At 35.5% G+C, this 20,997-nt stretch overlaps 1 protein-coding gene across 3 annotated transcripts in view; it reads right to left on the bottom strand.

Moving 5' to 3' along the window:
- Nucleotides 1-20,997, bottom strand: part of ZCCHC11 (zinc finger, CCHC domain containing 11) — a 100,040-nt gene that overhangs the window by 49,622 nt on the left and 29,421 nt on the right. For all 3 annotated transcript variants that reach the window (XM_011973769.1, XM_011973770.1, XM_011973768.1), the window contains exons 5-12: nt 20,840-20,928; nt 18,964-19,015; nt 16,090-16,159; nt 14,286-14,412; nt 7,131-7,250; nt 6,735-6,947; nt 3,386-3,560; nt 409-1,112 (exon numbers count right to left, since the gene is read on the bottom strand). In XM_011973769.1, coding sequence (XP_011829159.1) covers nt 409-1,112; nt 3,386-3,560; nt 6,735-6,947; nt 7,131-7,250; nt 14,286-14,412; nt 16,090-16,159; nt 18,964-19,015; nt 20,840-20,928 — 1,550 coding nt within the window. The remainder of the gene's footprint in view (nt 1-408; nt 1,113-3,385; nt 3,561-6,734; nt 6,948-7,130; nt 7,251-14,285; nt 14,413-16,089; nt 16,160-18,963; nt 19,016-20,839; nt 20,929-20,997) is intronic.

Raw genomic sequence — 20,997 nt, forward strand, 5'->3', positions numbered from 1 at the left:
TTTTAGAATTTACAAATCTTGTATTTTTGGGGGAAGAAAAATTTTATGTATAAAAATAAGCTTGAACGTGGCTTTTGTTATGGAAAAAAGAAAAAATACAAAATAAGCAACATTTAAAATGCATGCTGCCTTTGCTAAGATTTTCATGAAGTATCAGATGAATCCTTTCATATACAAGAAAGTAAAGGAAACAACTGGTAATACAATGCTGAAACCTTTTGAGGCTTTACATACAGTATTTAAAGGAAACTACATGAAAAACACAACATGTAAAATACATACCAAAGTATCATTCCAAAACAACAGTCACCACTATATAAGCTATTTTTACATTTCTAATTCTAAAAAATATACATAGTCACACAACCACCACAAAATCTTATAGATCGTTTACAAACTGTATCCTACCTTGCCAGAGGTTAAAATAAATTTATCAAACACATAATATAATTCCTGGGTGGGGAGGTTATCATCATCATTAAGGTCAGAAGCATCTTCTGTAGCTTTGCAGTTGCAAGAGGTAGCAGATGTGTCGGTGCACACACTCTGATGTGAACTCTCCGTTTCTAAATTTGACCTGCAGTCTGTTCCAGTAGATTTATCTGGGTCAGGCGACTTAGACAAATCAATGCAATTACATTGGCTGAGCTCTTTTTTTAAACAAGTTTCTGAAGGCGCTAAATCATCTTGTTTCTTAACTAATTTTGGCTCCAATTCACTGCTATTGCTGGTAGAAAGAGATGAAGAGTCCTGTCCGTGGTCAGCAAAATCTAGTTCATTTACCAACAAATTGTTGTTGTCAATAATACATTTCTGTGATGTACATTCCAATTCATCATATTTAACAGGTTGCTCTCTTTCTGCATTTATTTTTTCTGTAGTTTCCCCAAGCAGAATACAGCCGTTATTTGCCATATTGTTAGACTTGACTGGTTTCTTACTGCTTATTTTCCCCTTCTCTCTTTTCTTGAAGTCCACTGTAGACTTATTTCCACCCTTCATCTGAGGACAGGCAAAATATCGATAAGCTGCCCTAAATCTCTCCACAACATATTCGTAAACCAGCTGGCTATTTAAGCTCCGTGCAACATTCCTCTTGACTGAAAATGGATCTAACAAAAGAGAAAATGGTAAATAGTTAAGTCTCTACTACCAAACTACATTTTCAAGCTCATACAAGTAGATCTTAACTGATACATTGTCAGGAGAATACATTTTCCCAAGGGGTTTTTCTAAGCTAGAGTCCCAATGAAAGTTCCTGAAAATGGGAGGAAATACAATTGCAACATTTTTTTTTCTTCCTTTCTCTCATAAAATAAAAAGCTAAAAGGAAAAATAAACAAGACTAATAATAAGGTAACTAATAACGGGATGGCTGAGAAGGCCAACTCAGTAATTAGTTTCAATGATGAAACTGTGGAAAAAGGAGTTATGCTGAAATACTTCCCTCTACCCTGTCACTGAATAAAAATTTTCAAGCTTCAGGACCTATTAGTGATTTTCATCTTGCTATAGTATTGGTTTTTTTTTTTCTTTTAAGATGGAGTCTTGCTCTGTCCCCCAAGCTGGAGTACAGTGCTACGATCTCAGCTCACTGCAACCTCTGCCTCTCAGGTTAAAGCGATTCTCCTGACTCAGCCTCCCGAGTAGCTAGGACTACAGGCGCATGCTACTACGCCCAGCTAATTCTTGTATTTTTAGTAGAGATGGAGTTTCACCATGTTGGCCAGGCTGGTCTTGAACTCCTGATCTCAGGTGATCCGCCTGCTTCAGCCTCCCAAAGTGCTGGGATTACAGGCGTGAGCCACTGCGGCCGGTTCACAGTGTTCTTTAATATAATATAGTTATATGCTCTTTGCAATTTAAACAAGTAAAACAAACCTAAAACTCTGAAGGCTTCAACTTGAAAAAAAAACTGATTTTAAGATTTAACTTTAGTGAGATCAAAAGTAAAAGAAAGTAGTAGGAAGAAAGAGCAAAAAAAGCAACAGACCTAAAAAAGTAAAATTTAAACCAATATGTAAACTTTTGTCCAGTCAAAAATAATTACCCTGCAAAGTCTTGAAATAACTGCATCCTTATTATTAATAACATGACAGATTTCTGAAAATATCTGTAAGTCTTAAATATAGAAAAGCCCCAGGAAAAAAGAAGAGTGCACCAAAAAGACAATACATATGCTCTCCACTACTGAAGATCTTTTGGTATTAAGAGGCCAGGCTTCAAACTGTTAAAGTTGAGGCATCTGTTACGTTCTGCTGCTATCTAAATTCATAGGCTTTAAAAAGATTTTTCTAGTTTCTTCCTCACTTTCCAAAGAAAATGAAAAAGGGGGGAAAATAAAAAAATAGAGATAAATTATGGCTAGAAGGCTTCAGAGCTCATTTATTTACTATATATAAGAATACAAGATGTGTATAAATGTTTGCATGTATATTTCAGAATATTTCTGGGTTGAACTCACAGTAGAGAAGGCCAGCAGGAATGAGGGAATGGAATAATGTGTAGGCTGAACAGACTAAAATGGACATAAATGCAATTTCTTATCTACAAAAGGTAAGTGAAACGCTGTGAAATTTAATTTTTGATTAAGAATGGAGGAGTCACTCTATTGTTTTCTGTATCTCCAAAGATCTTAATGGTCTTGGGATCTGATATGAAACTTTGTCAACATCAATTTTTATTTTTCTCCTTTAGCGAAGCCACATTTATCAGGTGAGGTACTTTAGAAGACAATGAAAACTTTCTCATAATCTTATGACACAAATTTATTCAAAAAGATCTTATAGTATTCCTAACATATTTTTCTGTATTTCTGCAAGTTTGCACAATTAAAAAATAAAGTTTTCAAAATTTAAAAAAATGCTAATTACTGACCTTAACCATATATAGCAGAAACCTTTAAATAAATACTAATTCTATAAAACTGTAACAGACTTGACAAAGAATCTAAATAAATAATGGAAGCCACACACAGTGGCTCAATGCCTATAATCCTAGCACTTTGGGAGGCCAATGCAGGAGGATCACTTGGGGCCAAGAGTTCCAGACTAGCCTGGGCAACACAGTGAGACCCCCATCTCCACAAAAAATAAAAAAATTAGCAGGGCATGGTAGCACAAGCCTATAGTCCTAGCTACTCAGGAGGCTGAGGATCCCTTCAGCCCAGGAGTTTGAGGTTACAATAAGTCATGATCCTATTACTGCACTCCTGCCTGGGGGACAGGGCAAGACCCTGTCTCTAAAAAAATTAAAAATAAAGAATGACAATCTAGTGACATATATATAATGCTACAAAGCCAAAGGATTATTTATTAACACTGAATTAGATCATGAGTAGCACATAAAAAATATTCTCCAAGTGAAATACAACATATCATCTCACCTTCAATGGCTATTCGCCTTTTAGGCCAGTTTTTATTTTCTCTTGTTAAAATATCTCGTATCCGTACACATATGACATATTCCTCCAAAGCAAAATCCAGTGTGTAAAATTTCAGCAGCTCTAACCATAACTGTCCCAAGGATACCCGATTTGGTGTTTCCAATGTTAAAGGAGACTGGAAAAGAAAAAATACTTTTCATTTAAGCTTAACAAAACTATAAAATCAACAAATTTTCAGTTACAGAAGACCTTGGAGATCACGTTTTCAAAAACTGAGGCATGAAGGAACAATCTGCCAAAAAGCAGTCAGTTTGAAGCAAAGCTGGGAACAAAGTCCCAGTTTACTGACTCCTAGAAATTCTGCATTCTTTCCACTGAACCAGTGATTCTCAACCTTGGCTGCACATTAGAATCATATGGGGAGCAGTAAAATATACTAATACCTGAATTCTGCACCACCCCCACCTTCTACACCCCTCCCAAGATTCTGATTTAACTGACTAGGCTATCAGCCCAGGCAATGGCATTTTTAAAGCTCCCTAAAGTAATTTTCATGTGCAGCCAAAGCTGCAAACCACTGCATAACTACTACAACTCCTTTTTCCAATAATTACTTTTAAAATATAAGTAAATGCCCCGGCTTTCAAAAAAACTAATTCCTTCATTCAGCAAACATTTCTTTAGAACCTCCTATGTCCCTGACATTGTTGGGAACGTCATAAAATAATGAAAGCTCACACTTATAATAAGGTTTACCATGTACCATTCACTCTTCTAAAAGCTGCACATATGTTAACAATTAATTCTAACTATTCCATGAAATGGATACTATAGGGCAAGGATTTGACTCAAGACCGCCTGGCTACTGGGTCCATGCGGTGAATCACTATACTATACTGCCACTTAAATAAGGTCCTACTTCATAGACTATTAGGAGGGGAGAGACAATTTAACAATTATCTAGTAAAGGCTACATGCTAAGATGGGCCTCTAAATCAGGGGAATCATAACAGAAGAGGTAACACCTGAATTCCAAAGAATTAGATGAAACCTGGCTAAAAGCAACCACTAGGCAGCATAAACACATGAAATAATCATTCTCACATTCAATTCTACAACTATTCATTGAGTGCCTACTATGTGCAAGGCAGTGTTCTAGACACTTGGGATATACCTTTGGGGGAAAAAAACCCAAAGATTCTCGCCTTCATGGAGCTTACTTTCTATGGAAAGACAACAAACATATTTAATAAGTAAATTACATAGTAACTTAAAAGGTAAGTACTACAGAAAAAAGAGAGTTGAGTACACTAAAAAGGATAGGAGTGTGGAAGCAGGAGAAGGTTACAGTGTTTAATAGAGTAGTCAGGATAAGACTTATTGAGAAGGTATGTTTTAAGAAGAGGGAAAAGTGCTAAAGGAATGGGAAACAGGGCAAACAAACAAACAATGAGACCAGTTTTAAAAAGAAAACCAAGATAGAGTGACAGGAAGAGTAAAAGAAGAAACTCATTTGTTCCTCATTTGAGTGTGGGGAGAGGGAAGGGCATGATCTGACTTAAGTTTTAGAAGAACTGTTCTGATTGTTAAGAACAGACTACAAAAGGAAAGGGTAGACGCAGGAAAACCCGTTAGGAGGCTATAGTAGTATCCCAGGCCAGAGATGATGGTGGCTAGGACCAGGATGGTAACAGTGGAGGTAGTGAGAGGTAATCAAATTCTGGATATATATTGAAGTAGAGATGACAGGATTTCCTGACAGACTTGATATAGGGTATGAAAGAGGAGTAAAGGATGACTCCAAGGTTAACTTGAAAGGAATATCCTTTTCGGTTAATTGAGCAACTGAAAGGATGCAGTGCAAACAATTAAGATGAAAAACCTAAGTGTAAAGCAAGTTTGAGGGGAGGATCAGGAATTCAGTTTAGACACATTAACTTTAAGACATCTATTAGACATCTAAGCAGAGACAGTAAATGGGCAGTTGGTTACACAATTATGGCAGTCAGGAGAGAGGTCTGGCTGGAGATTTGAATTTGAGAGTGATCATCATACAGATAGTACTTAAAATCCACAGGATTAGTTGGGATTACCAAGGGAATGTACATACACAAGAAAAAAGGGATCATGAACTATAGCACTTCAACTTTAAGAGATTACAGAGGAAAAAAGAAACCAGCAAAGGAAACTGAGAAGGAATAACCAGCCACGGGTCTGGTGTCCTGAAAGTCAAGTGAATAAAATTTTCAGAGAGGGAAGTAATTAACTGGCAAATGTTGCTAATAAATCAAAAACGACAGAAACTGAGAAATGACCACTGGATTTAGTAATGCTGAAGTTACTGACATTGATGATACAAGTTTTGGCAAACTGATGGGGTGACATCAAAGCCTGATTAGTGTGAGTTAAGGGGAAACAGAGAAATCAAAAATAGTAAATACAGACATTTCTTAAGAAGTTTTACTGCAAAAGGGAGCACAGGAATAGCTGGGAGGGGAAGTGCTGTCAGATTTTTCTTACAGTGGGAGAAATAAGAGCATGTTTGATTTTGTAGGGAATGAAAAGTTGGTAATTTATGAGGGCATAATTGCTAGAGTGACATTCTGGAAAAGACAAGAAAGGATGAGACTGAATACACAAGTGAAGAAAATGACTTTAGATAAGAACATGGCAAGTTCCCAGCGAAGTAATAAGCCAGCACTGGCTGAGAGTATTAGTGGTTTGAGGAGAGAGTGTACAGTAGTCCACGAAAGTGGAAGAGTTGAATACAACAGGCAAGTACATCAGGAAACTACAAAAAATTCAGTATAGCTACAGCAATGATTTCAGAAATGTTCAGATTTCTGTCATAATGCCATCTGTTCACTTAGAAGACTACAAGCTTCTAGCGGACATAGTCCATGTACCTTTGGCTCTCTAGCACTCAAGATAATGGCCGGCACATAGTAAGTCCTTAATAAATGAATGCTGAATGATCAAATAAGCAGAGCTACCCTCTCTTAGAGCACAGGGGCTTTATTTCTCCACCCAATCTGGCATAAAATTCCCATATGCTGAAGTCTGGTCAGAGCCCAACTCTTAAAGGAAATTTTCCTTGTCTAGATGAAAAATGACAGATTTATCTTGACATGATTCAAACAATACAAGTTTTCCAAAACAAGGTATAAATTAATTAGAGAATCTTGGTACTGGAAAACTAAACCAGATCAACCCCTCACTTTACAGATGAGGAAAATGAGGCCAAGAGGCTTGCTCAAGGTCAATCTACAATTAAAATAGCTTCAATCGAAGGCATCACAAATTCTACAGATAGAAAAGCCAAAAAAAAAACAAAAACAAAAAGGCTTACTTTGCCATGTTTTTCCTTCATGGCATTACTTTGGTTGTCTGTTTCTGTCTTCTTGGTATCATCTTTTGGTTGGTCTGCCTTAGCTTTGTTTTCCTCAGCAATTGAGTTTTTCTCAGTTGCACTACTTGAATTACATTCCCACTTCACAAACTTCTCTTCTACTATGCCCTTCAGCTGAAAGTCATCCATTCTTTTTGGGTCAAAGCCTTCAATCTATATAAAAAGGCATTCCAAATTGGTAGTGGAAAAATTATTTAAAAAAAAAAAAAAGATGGACAAACAGACAAACCAGAATTCCAGCTTAAAATGTTTGAGCAGAGTTCTCTGCAAGAGCAAACTATATAAATACACACACACATATATATATGCACATATGTATCACAAACTCATGCTTACCCAACTTCCAAGTAAGCAAGGAAGAAGAGGGGGTTTTCTCTGTTGTAGAAAAAACATCACCATTAAAGCAAAACAGTAAGAAGGGATTCCACCATCAGTTTGGGAGTCAATATAGCACAACTGCAAAATGAAGGGGAAAAAAGTACTACCATTTAGCTTTCTTAATTTTCATGACAAAAGTAGCTTGTTTTTTCCTACCCTAATCATTGTAAAAAGTTCAAATGACAATGAAAAATGTAAGAAATTAACTTGAAATATCACTCTAAAATAATAACCATTAAAATGTTGGTGACCATTTTTTCATTCTTTTTTAAATGCATACAAAGACACATATTTTTGTTAAAAGGAATAATATTATGTGTAGTTATTTTACTGTGGACACATTTTAAAAATATTTTCTCCTTATCCTGCCTCTACTTCTACTTCAATTAACAACCTTCTATGTCTTCTTCTAGGCCTTTTTCTATACTCATATACAAATACACATACATTTCTATTTCCTGTATAGGTATAGGGAGAAGTTTAAGTTTTTCAACATTATTTTACCAAAATAGTATATTATAGACATCTCTCTGTATATTACTCTTCTCCCTTAACAATACATCAAGAAAGTCCCTTTAAGTCAGTTAGCACGATCTAACACATTATTTTATTTTTGAGACAGGGTCTCACTCTGTAGCCCAGGGTGGAGTGCAGTGGCATGATGACGACTCACTGCAGCCTCAACCTCCCAAGCTCAAGTGATCCTTCCATGTAGCTGGGACTACAGGCATGCACCACCATGCTCAGCTAATTTTTTTATTTTGTAGACAAATTTTTTTATTTTGTAGACTATTTGTAGACAAATTTTATTTATGTTGCCCAGGCTGGTCTCGAACCCTTGGGCTCAAATATCTCCCCGCTCAGCCTCCCAAAGTACTGGGTATTTATAGGCATGAGCCACCATGCCCAGCAAACACATTCTTTTAAATGCTTAAATTATAGTCTATGATATGGATGGTTACACAATAGTTCCCCCATTCAAGAACATTCACATTTTGCTCCCAGTTTTTGCCACTTCAAATAATGCTGTAATGTTCTTCCTTATACATAGGGTTTCCTAAGTATTGGTGCTTATTTCTATGAGCTGTATTCCCATGAATGTTTGTTAAATTAAAAGATTAGTGATACATTTTAATCCTAAAATATATTGTTAAGAATTGTCTTTCCAAAATCACTACAAAAATTTGTATTTTCCACCAGGAACCTAAGTGTGTTCAACCCTACGAACACTACGTATTATCTAGTGCATACACCCCTTCAAACACTAAGTATTATCACTTAAAAACTAATTTTCAATAATTTTCAATGGGATGAGAGAAGTATAATATCTGATAGTTACTTTAATTTGCATGTCCTTGACCTTAAAGAGATTATGAAATTTGTACATGTTTACTAACCATTTGAGATTTACTCTTTTCTAAATTGCCTATTAAATATTTTGCCAGTTTTTCTATTTTCATGCAATACATCAATTTATAAGAGTTTTAATTATGGATAATAACCCTTTATGTCTGATATATGCATTTGAAAGATGTTATTTTTTTCCCAATCTACTATTTTTCTTTTGATACTATTTATGATATATTTTACCATGTAACATTTTTTAATTTTTTCTATGCTTTAGTTTAAATATGCTTATTTCAGACACTCAGCCCTCCATATCAATGGGTTCTGCATCTACAGATTCAATCGACTACAGACTGAAAATATTTTTTAGGCTGGGCATACTGGCTCATGCATATCATCCCAGCACTTTGGGAGGCAGAGCAGGTGGATCACTTAAGGTCAGGTGTTCCGTGTTCCAGACCAGCCTGGCCAACATAGTGAAACCCTGTCTCTACAAAAAATACAAAAATTAGCCAGGCACAGTGGCAGGCACCTGTAATCTCAGCTACTCAGGAGGCTGAGACAGGAGAATCACTTGAACCCGGGAGGTGGAGGTTGCAGTGAGCTGAGATTGCACCACTACACTCCAGCCTGGGCGAGACCCCATCAAAAAATTTATATATACATTTTTTTCATTAAGTAAAACTAATTAATTAATTATTGCCAGGTGTGGTGATGGACACATATCACCTGCAGTTGATGTAGTCCCAGCTAGCTACTTAAGAGGCAGAGGCAGAAGGATTGCTTGAGTCTAGGAGTTTGATTCCAGCCCAGACAATATAGCAAGACCTCTGTCTCTAAAAATATATATAATTGAAAAATTTGTTAAAGGCCAGGTGCAAAGGCATTGTCTCTTGAAAAAACACAAAACAAAACAAAAATATGCTAGGCACGGTGGCACAAACCAGTGGTCCTAGTTACTCAGGAAGCTGAGGTGGGAGGATCCCTTGAGCCCAGGAATTCAAGGTTACAGTGAGCTATGATGGCACCACTGCACTCCGGCCTGGGCAACAGAGTGAGACTCTGTCTCTGAAAAAAATTAAAATTTTAAATTTTAAAAACTAAAAACAGCAATATAATTAAAAATAACAATATAATAAAAAATACAAATTAAAAAATACAGTATAACAACTATTTACAGAGCATTTATACTGTATTAGATATTATAAGTAATCTAGTGATGATTTAAGGTATGTTGGAGTCTATGTGAAGGTTAGATACAAATAACACACAATTTGTATAAGGGACTTGAGCATCCTCAAATTCTGGTATCCTTGGGAGTCTTGGAACCAAACCCCCCAACACTGGATACTGAGGACAACTATACACCTTCTAGGTATCCTATCATAGTAAAAAGAGCTCCCCATCCCACTGTTTACATACACATACTCCTACATTTTTCTTCTAAAATTTTAAATTTTAAGTAAAATTTATTTTTGCATTTAGCATGCTGAGTCCAACACTATTTTCTTCTAGTGAGATACACTTGTGAAAGCACTATTTAATAAAATCTATACACTAGATTATCTGAGCATTCTATTCTGTCCCACAGATCTATTTTTCTATTTCTATGCCAATGGCATACTTCTGATTAAAGCAGTTTTACAGCCACTCTAGCCTTCCTTTTTGCTCCTCCTGAGTTCATCCCCACCTTGGAAGCTTTGGATTAACTGTCCCTTGGAGAGTTTTCCATCAGATTTTCACGTAGCTAGCTATTACCCGTCTGAGCTTAAATATAATTTCTTCACAGTCTTTTCCTGATAATTCAGAGTAATGTCATTCATTCTATCATTTCATTTTTGTAGCACTAAGCTCTAGCAGATATTACCATTTATATATTTCTTTACTGTCTGACTCTTCCAGAAGTATATGAGCACCATGAAAGCAGGACTCTGTATGTCCTGTTACGTGTTCCCAGCCTCTAGAACAGTGTCTGACACACAGAAGGCATTTAATGAATGTTTGCTGAATGGATGGATTTGTTCAGATTTTGCTTTCATCTTTCAATAATATAATGTCTTCTTATATCTTTCTTATTAAATCTCTTCCTTAGTGTTTTATAATTTATGTTGCTGTCATGAAAGTACATATTTTTCCCCATTTCTATTCTAACAGGTTATTTTTATGGCAGAGAATGGCCATTGACTTTTGTATATTTATTTTATACTTAGTCTTAATCCTCATAGTTTTTTACTAGGATTTTCTAGGCATACAATCATATCATTAGCACAAAGAGATAATTTTATCATTTTTCCAATATTTACATTCAATTATTTCATTTTCTTACTGCATTTCCTAAAAATCCCAAAACAATGTACAACATTAATGGTGAACTTCTCTGCAATATTCTTCATCCTAACATATATGACTTAAATGATGTTTCTTATTGTTTTGGCTTTGTTTTTTGTGTGTGTTTTTAATAAACGGTTTTCATCATAAACTTCCATTTCTAGTTGATTTAAAAGTTTCTGTTAGGGGGAACATGCCCTTTCAGCATCTAGGATTTTTTTTCTCCTTCATGTGTTAATATAATAAATTATGTGAATAGACTTCCTGATATTAAACCATTCTTATAATCTTGAAGTAAATCATGCATGATCATGGCATATTAACCTTTGATACACGGATGTATTTCATTTGCTTACATTTCATTAGATTGTAGCATCTATATACGATTGGTCTATACTGGATTGGTTGGATTCATTTTTAAATCATTGTTTTCTTCTGTAGACAATGAAGATTTAGGTAATAATAATATAGAGTAATTATACTGTAGTATAATATCTTGGTACATTTAAGATTACAACTCAAAATAAAAGACAACTAAAAACACTTGTCAAAAAGAGTTTGAAATATTCCACTAGAATAAACTCTCACTTATCCAAAATATTAAGACAAGGGTAAACTGCCTAATGAATAACTCGACTTAACCAAAAATTCCTTTGCAACGATGAAGAACTGTCAATATATTCTGCTAACATCACCAGACATCTCACAGATGAACAAGATTGAGGTAGTTTGAGAGACAGCTCTTAAAACCCAGATATCTCTCTCAGATGTCAAACAGTGCTAAAATGCAATTCTTATATTAACCACAAAAAGTGGCTCTAAGTCAGGTAACTTGACTAATAATGTACTGATGATAAGGCTAAAGAGTTCTGCTGCCTGGAGTTAAGAAGCTTTATTTAGAAAACTATTTCCTATTACCAAAATGCAAAGACTATAACTACTTAAGAGACAGCCAGAGAATAATCAACTGCAATCTCATATCACAGTTAAAAGAATAAATTATATACTAGAATTGTTCTGAACCCCCAAATCATGGGAAAATGCATGCTTAACTAGATAATGTACAATATGGCTTAAAACTTCAGGAAAAACGAAGCTATTTAAAAAATCTTTAGAAGAAAAATATACTAGTAATTATTTCTAAGTTTCTTAAGAAAATGAATACCATGAAAAATCTTTCTTTGCAACTAACACAAATGACAAACATGAGACATGTTATTCTGTTGCAAACAGAAAAGAACTACTGTACAACCAGTTTTGTAATACATGTTTCAGTGTCCATCGACTGGCATATTTACAATCTATATGGATGAAGTACTAAAACACCATGAGCAACCTTTTCCAAGAGTCACTTTAGGAAATAATATTTATAGGCCACATTTTTTTCCAAAATAAAAAGAACATATTTGAGTATCATTTATAATCTTCTAATACAGACTACTTATTTTACTGAATAGAACAATGTCTGGGAGAAAACTGACATGACTTTATGACCGCAAAAAAAATTAGGGCATAATTTAAAAGTACCAACAAAGAAGTGTATTCCATCATCCTTTATATTTCTGTAGAATTTTAGAGCCTGAAGTATATTCTCATGAATTATCTAATAGCATTACCAAAATATTCTCTCCAGGTGAAAAAAAACTGGAGCTCAGATAGGTAAAGTACCTTGCTCGAAGACTTAGCAAAGCCTTGGGTGCTGTGGCTCACACCTGTAATCCCAGCACTTTGGGAGGCCAGGGTGGGAGGATCGTCTGAGCCCTGGAGTTGAAGACCAGCCTAGGCAACAAAATGAGACCTCATCTCTACAAAAAAAATAAAAAAATTAGCCAGGCATGGTGGTACACGCCTGTGGTCTCAGCTACTCAGGAAGCCTGTCGCAGGAGCATCGTTTGAGCCTGGGAGGTTGAGGCTACCGTGAGCCGTGATTGCTCACTGCAGCACTAGGTAACAGAGACCCCATCTCAAAAACAAAAAAACTTAGCAAAAAAAAAAAAAAAAACTAGACCTGGAATTGGTTTACTCCATTTCATAGCACTGATTTCCTATAGTATGCTAGGCATAGAGTGTAAGATACATGAGAGGAAGTAGTCACCCTCCCTCAACCTATTTTACTGCCTCCACTCACTTCCACGGGTTAAAAATCTTTCTGGCCAGGCACAGAGCCTCACACCCGTAATTCCAGCACCTGGGAGGGCAAGGTGGGAGGACTACTTGAGCCCAGAAGTTCGAGGCCAGCATGGGCAACATCATGAGACCCCACCTCTATTTCAAACAAACAAACAAACAAACTCCTTTCTGAAGAAGCTAGGTCATTTATTCAACAAACATTTACTGAGTGCCTACTATGTGCTGACACAGTAAGATAAGTGGAAGTGGGGATCAGCCGTGAATATATAAAACATTAACCACCCCCCGCCAAAGAGTTTACAGTTTCACAGAACAGACTGCAACAAATTTATGTATGGCAGGTGGTAATTAATGTGAGCATAAACTTGAAAAAAGTAAGAGTGAAGCATTCTAAATACCTAAGGTAAGAACATTCTAGAGGAGGGAAACAGCAAATACAAACGCCTTGCTTTGTATACAGAAGCCCCAACCTTAGGCTTTCTGACTGTTCTACACTCAGCCAGCTGGTACTGCCCCAAGCATGGGGGCAATTCTCTAAACAGAGTCCAGACAAAAAATTCCAGAGACTTCTCTATTTTTGCTATGAAGTTACCTCTCTAACACCATCCCCTTAATCGGTTTTCTTTGTATACGACTGAGAATTTACTTATCACCAGTCTAACAAGTGATGAATACTCTATGGATAGGGCAGGAATACACAAACAAAAAGCTAGAGTCTCTCTCTCTAGTCATTTGGACTGATATTGATAATTAACCACTCCTCTCTATCCCCACACCAAAGAAATAAACACAGGTCAACCACAGCCTTTAGATATACAAATTAATTCTAATTTAGGAAACTTAAATAACGAATGCTCAGCAGTTGCCCAATCAGAAATTGGTACATGTTATCAATGATTTAGAGGAAAGAGAATAACATTCTTAGAGACTGGGGAAAAAAATACGCCAACAAAAGAATCTTAACATATATAGATGTTAAAACCTTACAAGTTTAACTTACGGTAAGAATGAAAACTTGAGCCTCATATGCTGATATGAAAGAGAACATTTCTATAGTACATAAAAGGAGAATAAAGCATGACAATTAAAAATTCTAAAATATATCAATAAGTGTATGTGTCTATAAAAATTTATTTTTTATGTCCATAAATTACAACCTGCCACACCACTTTCTGTCAAGCACAGGAAACTACTCTCTCCCACATGCTATGATTGATGTTACATGCTACAAGAAAAGGCCTAATTTTGAAGATTAAACACATTTCCTTCTAAAAATATAAATAAGTAGTTTTCCTTTCTTTCACTTACCTTAGCCCAGTAGCGAAAGGCTAACACCAAGGGAATAAAGACAGGTTCTATTTTGCCAAGGGCAGTAAGTAAATCAGTAGTGAGACATGCCATATCATTTCCCGCACTCACTCTACAAAGTAAACCACTGTGAATGAGAAAGAAACAAATTTCATTGTATTAATACCCTTAAAAGCAGAATACTTCAAATCCTATGGCTACTCTTTATAGTTATCATATTGTAATATAGTACCTTAAGAGCCCTAATAAAAACAAATGTTTTTATAAATTTAGAGCTAACTGAAAACTACGTCATTCCGTTACTAGAGTTCCATACGAATTAAAGAAAGATGTTTTTAACATTCATTTGTACTTCAGAAATTAATTTCAACCAAACTTAGTATTTAAGTTAATGAGAAATTAATTTCAAAAGCAGCATTATGAATTACCAAAACTGATATACATGAGAGACAGGGCACTGATCTCTTCATTGTCAAATAGTGCAAGGTTATTTCCTAGTTCATTCCTCTTGCTTTGTACATGATAATAGCAAAAAATGAATACTTAACTGACTGGCTATACTTCTTGACTCTAATTTTTCCTATCCAAGCTTTCACAACTGTACTAATATGTTATTTTCAGAGTAAAGATTAGACAGGATTTGCAGATTAACCCACAAGTTATGCTTCTGTATAAGTGAAAATAGCAGCTACCTTAAATGGGGTGACAGAAGTGTAATGAAGACATTCTGAAAGCAGGGAGAATAAATCTCAGGTGTAACACACAGGCAATTTAACACAATGTGGCAGAAAAAACACTAAAAGTCACTTTGCCTCCATTTTCCAATTATAATTTTCCCCTAAATGATGTGAATCTGGACAAACTGATAAACCACTGATAACCACTCCAAGTCTCATTTTTCTAGTTTAGAAAGTAAAAACTCTGAACTAGATCACCATAGATTCATCTAGCTTTGAATAAGAAAATACTTTGATCTTAAAATATAATGCAATAATCAATAAAAGAATATCATTTCTGTATTGTTTCCATGTCTCCCATACTACTTTCAAACAGGATTTAGTTTTTGCTTTCAAAGGCACTTTGCTCTCTTAGACTTATAGACGTCTAACTAGAAAGGCAAGATCAGTCTTCAATTTAGAACTGATCTTGAGTTTATTCAATTTAAACCAACTCATTCAATTTAAGTGAACTAAAAACTTAAATTCTAATAGATTGTGAGATCCTTGAGAAGACAGGCTTTTTTTTCCTTTTTTTTTGAGACAGGGTCTCGCTCTGTCACCCAGGCTGGAGTGCAGCGGCACAATCATGGCTCACTGCAGCCTCAACCTCCCAGGATCAGGCCATCCTCCCACCTCAGCCTCCAGAGTAGCTGGGCACACACACCCACCACGCCCAGCTGATTTTTTTATTTTTTGTGGAGACAAGGTCTCACTATGCTGCCCAGGCTAGTCTTGAATTCCTTGGCTCAAGTGACTCTAGAGAGGCTCTTATTTATGTCTGTATCCCTAGAGCAAAGTAGTACCTACATACAAGTAAATGCAATACTCTTGGGTGAGTGAATGACTTGAAAAAAAAAAATTAAAGTTTTGCCTAGAGTATTTTATTTTCAACTGTCTGGTGTTCTACATATTTCTTGTTCACATGCATTTGGTAAGCTTGCTATTTTTAATGAATAGAAACTAGCTTAGTCATATTTATCCAAGGAGAAATCTAAAGCAAAAACTTTCTCTCTTAGACATCATTCACTACAAATTTGGTTGTTGGGGTTTCTTTTTTTAAATATTTTCTCTTCGTTGTTACCAACCTTTTTCGATCTCTGCACACCACAACAGGAACTTTAGCGTGAAAATCAGATTCCACATCTACATATAATACTAATAAGGAAAAAAAAGTAAGGTAATGTCAACATCTCTAAAATATGTACTCTACGGTAATATTAAGTAACAGTTTCCTTCTGAAAATCATCCTCATTGCTTCTGTGGGATAATCCACTCTTCTCATTATGAGCACCAACCCAACAGAATCTCTTACCTCTCTTGATGTCATTCGTTGTATATCACAAACCACAGGTACAGTCCCAAATACTGTCCGAAAATTATAATCACCTTAAGAAAGGTCTTAACATCCCTAAAAGTTTTAATATTTCCAGGTAAGTAGATAATCTAGTCAAAGTTGTTAAACCTTAATAGATATAGCAAAGAGAAGACATCCCTTACTCCTGAGAGCTAGTTCCACAAGAGCCAAGAAAGGAGGACCTATCATGCTTTGACAGTTTAGTTCTTTTAAATTACCAATATAATTGCAACCTAACTCTGCTGCCCACATTTCCCATTAGCATATAAAGAGTTTGCCTAATCAAAGTTGCTAAGGAAGGACTAACTGGATGAAGCACATTTCTACCCTGCAATCTTTCTCTGTACCTCCAAGGGTAAGCCCCATGCCATAAATGTCTAATCTAAATAAAAACATAGATTGGCCAGGCATGGTGGCTCATACCTGTAATCCCAGCACTTTGGGAGGCCGAGATGGGTAGATCACGAGGTCAGGAGTTCAAGACCAGCCTGGCCAAGTGAGTGAAACCTGGTCTCTACTAAAAATACAAAAATTAGCTGGGTGTGGTGGCACGTGCCTGTAATCTCAGCTACTTGGGGTGCTGAGGCACAGAACTGCTTGAACCTGGGAGGCAGAGGTTGCAGTGAGCTAAGATCGCGCCTCTGCATTCCAGCCTGGGCAACAGAGTGAGACACTGTCTCAAAATAAACAAAACAAAAATAACAACAACAAAAAAACCCAGAAAGATTACCACCGCTTGTAATTCAAAGAAAATTTCTCAATAGTACTTGTTGTAACGATTAGTCAAAAAACATGTGCTGAAGACCTATATGTCAGAAATTTCATTATGCGGTATGAATATGACAATGAGTAAGGCAAAAAAAAGGTCAGTAAGGGGTTTGGAACACAAATATATAAACAAATAAATCCTGTAGGTGACCTGTAGAAGATACAATAAGAACATAAAGGAAGAAATAATCAATTTTACAATCAGACTGAGTTTTATAAGCCTACATTGTATGACTTAAGATGATCTACTTACATATTTTGGATGGAAAAGGCATATACTAAATATTTGTGCTAGGATGATATACCTAAGAGGTAAATGCTATGTCTACCTCTTATCTGTAGTAAACTTTAAAGTTTTTGAGCAATTAGAAACAAGTATTTAAGAAAGAAAACTGTATTAAAATACCTTTACAGGATAAACTGTACCAAACTCATCCCTAGAAAACTACTTTCCTAAGACAATGGCCAACAGGAAACTGATAAATAAGAGCTGATTGTGTAGACAGAAAAAAGAAATTTAGAATTCACATTAAAGTCAATGAGAGAGTATGGCTTTTAAAAAAGCTCTCTCTTCTAACCCAAATTGCAAGTACTTTTGCCAGATACTTTTGATTCATATAATTTAGGGTAATAATAACAATCACAACAGCAAAAATGTAATAAGAAGTTATTGTATATCCCGCGCTTTCCTAAACTATAGTTTAGCCTATCTCATTCTTACAACAACTTTCTCATCAAAAAGATACAATATAATATTGCCATTTTACAGACGGGAAAGCTAAAGTATTAACACAAATAATTTGTCAAAGGACACACAAACAATAAGAGGCAGAACTAAAATCTGAGCCCAGAAAGTCTAGCTCCAGATTCCAAGCTTAATCTTAAGCATTTACTTTATAACAAGAAAAACAGTAAGTAAAAACCAAGAAAATCTTGTAGATTGTAATATATGACCTGGAGCCTGGTTTGAGAATCCTGTCATTTTTAAAAATTTTTTACCTATACGAATGATGTGTTTACAAAGGCAATCCAGACAGACAAAGCACACACGAAAAACTCAACTAGGTATGATTCAATTGATGCAATATAAGTGATTAAATTAATACAGATGCTTTAGGTGGCAAAAAACATATTTACTCAATGCATGCATATATTTTTATTCCAACTCTCTCCCTAATCTTCTTTCAGTAATGATCTCATAATGATTATAGGTTTTCTGTCTTCTTTTACATAAGAAATGCCCATAATATTCAAAGCAAATATTTTTTAATTACCCAAAAGGCAGTATTTTTTACATATGAAGGTTTTTTTTTTTGTTTTTCTCCAGACGGAGTTTCACTTTTTTCACCCAGGCTGGAGTGTAGTGGCACAATCTCAGCTCACTGCAACCTCTGCATCCCAGGTTCAAGCAATTCTCCTGCCTCAGTCTCCCGAGGAGCTGGGACTACAGGTACATGCCACCATGACTGGCTAATTTTGTGTTTTCAGTAGAGACGGGGTTTCACCATGTTGGTCAGGCTGGTCTCGAAATCCTGACCTCAGGTGATCCATCCACCTCGGCTTCCCAAAGTGCTGGCATTACAGGTGTGAGCCATTGTGCCCAGCCTACGTATCAATTTTAATATGGCATTTTTTTTTTACCTAAGTTACAGTTAAATTATATTTTCTAGTATACTTATAAACAAGTGTGTGTGTGTGTGTGTGTGTGTATCTCCATTTGTAATACAATGACTCAACTATGCCAGCAGTTTAGTTTTAACTTGGTTAGCCATATATAAATAACACATGTAACTTTAGAAAGACAAATTAAAAAAAAAAAAGAGGAAAAGAAACTCACCATTTTTCTTTAAAATCCCAAGTACTTTTATCAGAAGATCTGGATGATTCATCTAAAAAAGTTTCAAAATAAATCAATATACTAATTTCAAAGTTCAGACAGAAGAACATTAAAGAGAACTCAATTTCATTAAAGAAAAACATTTAAATATAATCATGCTCTGTGTTTTAAATAATGAAAACAAAACAGTGGTTTTTTGTTTTGTTTTGTTTTTTGAGATGAGGTTTCCCTGTATTGCCCAGGCTACAGCATGACTATAGCTCGCTACAGCCTGAACTTCTGGGCTCAAGGACTCCTCCTGCCTCAGCATCCCGAGTAGCTAGGACTACAAGTATATGCCACCACATCCAGCTAGTATTTTTTTTTTTTAAGAGACAGGGTCTTGCTATATTGCCCAGGCTGGTCTTGAACTCCTGGCAACAAGGATTCCTCCTACTTTTGCCTCCCAAAGCACAGGAATTATAGGCATGAGCCACCTTGCCCGGCCATGTTTTACTTTTATGTCAACAAATCTTATTCAAAGAAGTAGAATACAATAAATGACGTAGCACTTTTATTCCAGAAACACTCTTACAATTAATCGTTTTCTTAAAGCAAGAAAAGGTTCTGGAATTTACCGTCAAAACAAAAAAGAAATGAGTTGACCAGATGACTGTGAAAAAGAAAATTGTTGAGATAAAAACTTTAAGGGATATAGATAACTGGCAGCTTAGTCAAAAGGCTTAGAATAAAAATACTATTTTATGTAACAAGCTTGTCAAATATTTAAAGTGTTTTTTGCTATTTAAGAGTATTTAGGCCAGGTGCGGTGGCTCACACCTATAATCCCAGCACTTTGGGAGGCCGAGGCGGGTGGATCACCTGAGGTCGGGAGTTCAAGACCGGTCTGACCAACGTGATGAAATCCTGTCTCTACTAAAAATACAAAAATTGGCCAGGCATAGTGGCACACGCCTGTAATCCCAGCTACTCAGGAGACTGAGATAGGAGAATCGCTTAAACCCAGGAGGTGGAGGGTGCAGTAAGCCGAGATTGTACCACTGCACTCCAGCCTGGGCAAAAGAGTGAGACTCTGTCTCAAAAAACAAACAACAAAAATATTTAATAACCATACATGAATTATAAAGTAAATGTATCACCCTAAAAACACCAAATTTTCACCCAAATCAAACTTCCCTGAACATAAACATATTATTCAATTTAAAACATAAAATATTGACTTATTTTAAAAGATTGATATGTCAATAATGTCAGCAGTGCTAAACAATATTGTTCTAATACTGATAACAATATTAGAACAATATCAATATTGTTTAGAACAATATCAATATTGTTCTAATACTGATAACAATATTAGAACAATATCAATATTGTTTTAATGATTCTAGGTGTTATTTATTAAAGGTATCCATACGTACCAGATACTATACTAAAACACCTGACATATATTAATATTATCTCATTTAATATAAAAATTATTATTCCTGTTTGGAAATGAGAAAACTGAAGCTCAAAAAGTTCAAGCAACTTGCTTATCACAGCCAAGAACTGAATCTAGGTATCTGATTTCAAAACTCTTCCCACCTTCTATACTGCTTACTAGAAGTATTAACTATTCAACATGTTCAAATATAAACATTTTTCCTTTTTCCAGCTTTCCTCTTCTGCTTCCTTTTGCCCCTGTCCCTTATTTCTTTTATCCCACCTTTGTCTGAAATGTAATAGTAATTTCCAAAAGGACTGTTTAGTCATGATGGTAACACTACACAAATCAGAGTTTTATATTCCCCTATCCTTTCTCTACGAAGATAATCCATAAAAACTACTAAGTACTAGTTAAGAACCACACAGGAAAGACTCTTTTCTAATTACTTACCTTGGGAGGAAATTTTATATCTATATTAACATCACTACTTTTCAGAGCAAATTTAGTCAGAGATGAGCCATACAACCTAAGTGAACATTCTGGAATAAAGGAAAAACATCAACGCATGAAATAGCATGCAAATATGACAGATGTAAAAAAACAGCAAC

Source organism: Mandrillus leucophaeus, unplaced genomic scaffold (genome assembly GCF_000951045.1).
Source record: "Mandrillus leucophaeus isolate KB7577 unplaced genomic scaffold, Mleu.le_1.0 Scaffold14, whole genome shotgun sequence".
Lineage (NCBI taxonomy): Eukaryota > Metazoa > Chordata > Mammalia > Primates > Cercopithecidae > Mandrillus > Mandrillus leucophaeus.